Source organism: Octodon degus, unplaced genomic scaffold (assembly GCF_000260255.1).
Source record: "Octodon degus isolate 3935 unplaced genomic scaffold, OctDeg1.0 scaffold00048, whole genome shotgun sequence".
Taxonomy (NCBI): Eukaryota; Metazoa; Chordata; class Mammalia; order Rodentia; family Octodontidae; genus Octodon; species Octodon degus.
Window position 1 is genome coordinate 9,235,723 of NW_004524624.1, and position 1,803 is coordinate 9,237,525.

General features: G+C 41.6%; 1 protein-coding gene across 3 annotated transcripts in view; it reads right to left on the bottom strand.

Annotated features, from left to right (window-relative positions):
- The window catches only part of Snx27 (sorting nexin family member 27), a 97,709-nt gene that overhangs the window by 49,273 nt on the left and 46,633 nt on the right, over positions 1-1,803 (bottom strand). For all 3 annotated transcript variants that reach the window (XM_004632353.3, XM_004632352.3, XM_023716469.1), the window contains exon 3: positions 602-794. In XM_004632353.3, the coding sequence (XP_004632410.1) occupies positions 602-794 (193 nt within the window). The remainder of the gene's footprint in view (positions 1-601; positions 795-1,803) is intronic.

A 1,803-nucleotide genomic window follows, 5' to 3' on the forward strand; every position in this document is an offset into this window, starting at 1 on the left:
AATCCCCCAGCACCACATGCCAGCCAGCCCCGCCCCCTGGTGGGCTGAGCAGGCCACACACACACACACACACACACACACACACATAAATGAATAAAATTTAAAAAAAATTCATTTTTCTGCTGTTTAGTGTTCAGCAAGTCAATAAAACAATATTCTAATCACTAAGACATCTCAATCTGGCCTTCAAAGTCCAGGTCATTTAATTGTTATAGTCAGAAACTTGACTTACTTTTCATTACTAAGTTTTATTTATTTTTTAAAAAGAATTTAGGACAGGGTGTACAAGGTCTTACTATGTAGATTGGACTTGCAGTGATTCTCCTGTTTTCAGCCTCCCAAACTCTGGGATTACAGGCAAGCGCCACCATACCCAGTCTCAATCTCTGTCTCAGTGCACCCCAGGGATGGGGCTGGCATGGCACACCAGAGTTCGAACCCCGGCCACTGTGTTCTGCCAAAACAGGCGCTTTAGTCCACTGAGCTATCTGGCTGGCCCTTACCAAGTTTTAGAAAACACAGCTATGTGGTTCAGGAGTCATTCTATAGTATCTGGAACATATGGTTACACAGGATTGGAGAGTTTAACTGGCTGGCTTACCTCTTTCTAGATATTCTTCCAAGCCTCGACGTCGGGCATCTAATTGTTGTTCTGATAATGAGAATGGCCACTTTCCTGGAAGCCGAGGAAACGTAAAGTTGGCAAACTCTCTTTTTAGGTTCTGGTGCAGGATGGCAAACTCTCGGTACCGCTTAGAACACAGCTGCCTCCCTGCCATATAAACATTGTATACCTGATGAGACAGAATAACAAAAAAGCATATTTAATACAAATCTAATCACAGAATCATCTAAAGTCTGACTCAGACAGATATACATTTATCAGAGACTGTTCAAGATCACTTTAAAACATGTCAATCCGTACAAAAGAGGACCATTAATTTCAAAGAGATTGCATAATTTTATTTATCCTAATAAAATTACTTCCAACACACTTTCAAAATCTTTGAAGATAATTACAGAGTCAGTTTTTTGGTTTTTTTTTTTTTTTTGTGGAACCAGGGATTGAACTCAGGTCTTGCACTTGCCAGGGAAGTGCTTATTCCACTGAGCCATCTCCCCGGCCCCCCAGGGTCAGTTTTTAAGGGTGGATTTTATTTCCAGAAAGCTATAAGCTTTTCAAAGTTAAAGTAGTAATCTAGTGAATGAATGAGCAAGCAAATAGGGAAGAAGATGAAAACCTAGGACGGATTATAAAGCAGTATGACAGGTGTGTATGTGTGGTCTAAACAGTTTCCAACATTAATTCCAAAGAAAAGCCTTACTAAAAGCTAGCATCTTGATAATAATTTAATTCAAACTTTATAGTCTTTGGCTCCATTCTATTTTCTTACTTCTTGGACCCCAGAAAAGCTGTATTAATCATGATTCTCTTGCTTTTCTTTTCGTCTTGAGAGGGCCTCATTATGTTGCCCACGTCCAGGCTGGATGTGGTGGCACATACCTGTAATTGAAGAACTGGGGAGGCTAAATAAAGTAGGAGGACTGCTGTGAATTCAAGGCCAGCCTGTGCTACATAGTGAGTTCAAGGTCAGCTTGAACTACATAGTGAGACCCTATCTTAAGAAAGAAAAAGAGGGGCTGGAGAGATGGCTCAGTGGTCTAAAGCACCTACTTGAATCAAGCTTGGCAAAGCACAGGGACCACGGTTCGATCCCCAGCACCACATGCCAGCCAGCCCCGCCCCCTGGTGGGCTGAGCTGGCCACACACACACACAATAAATAAATGTAATAAATAAAAA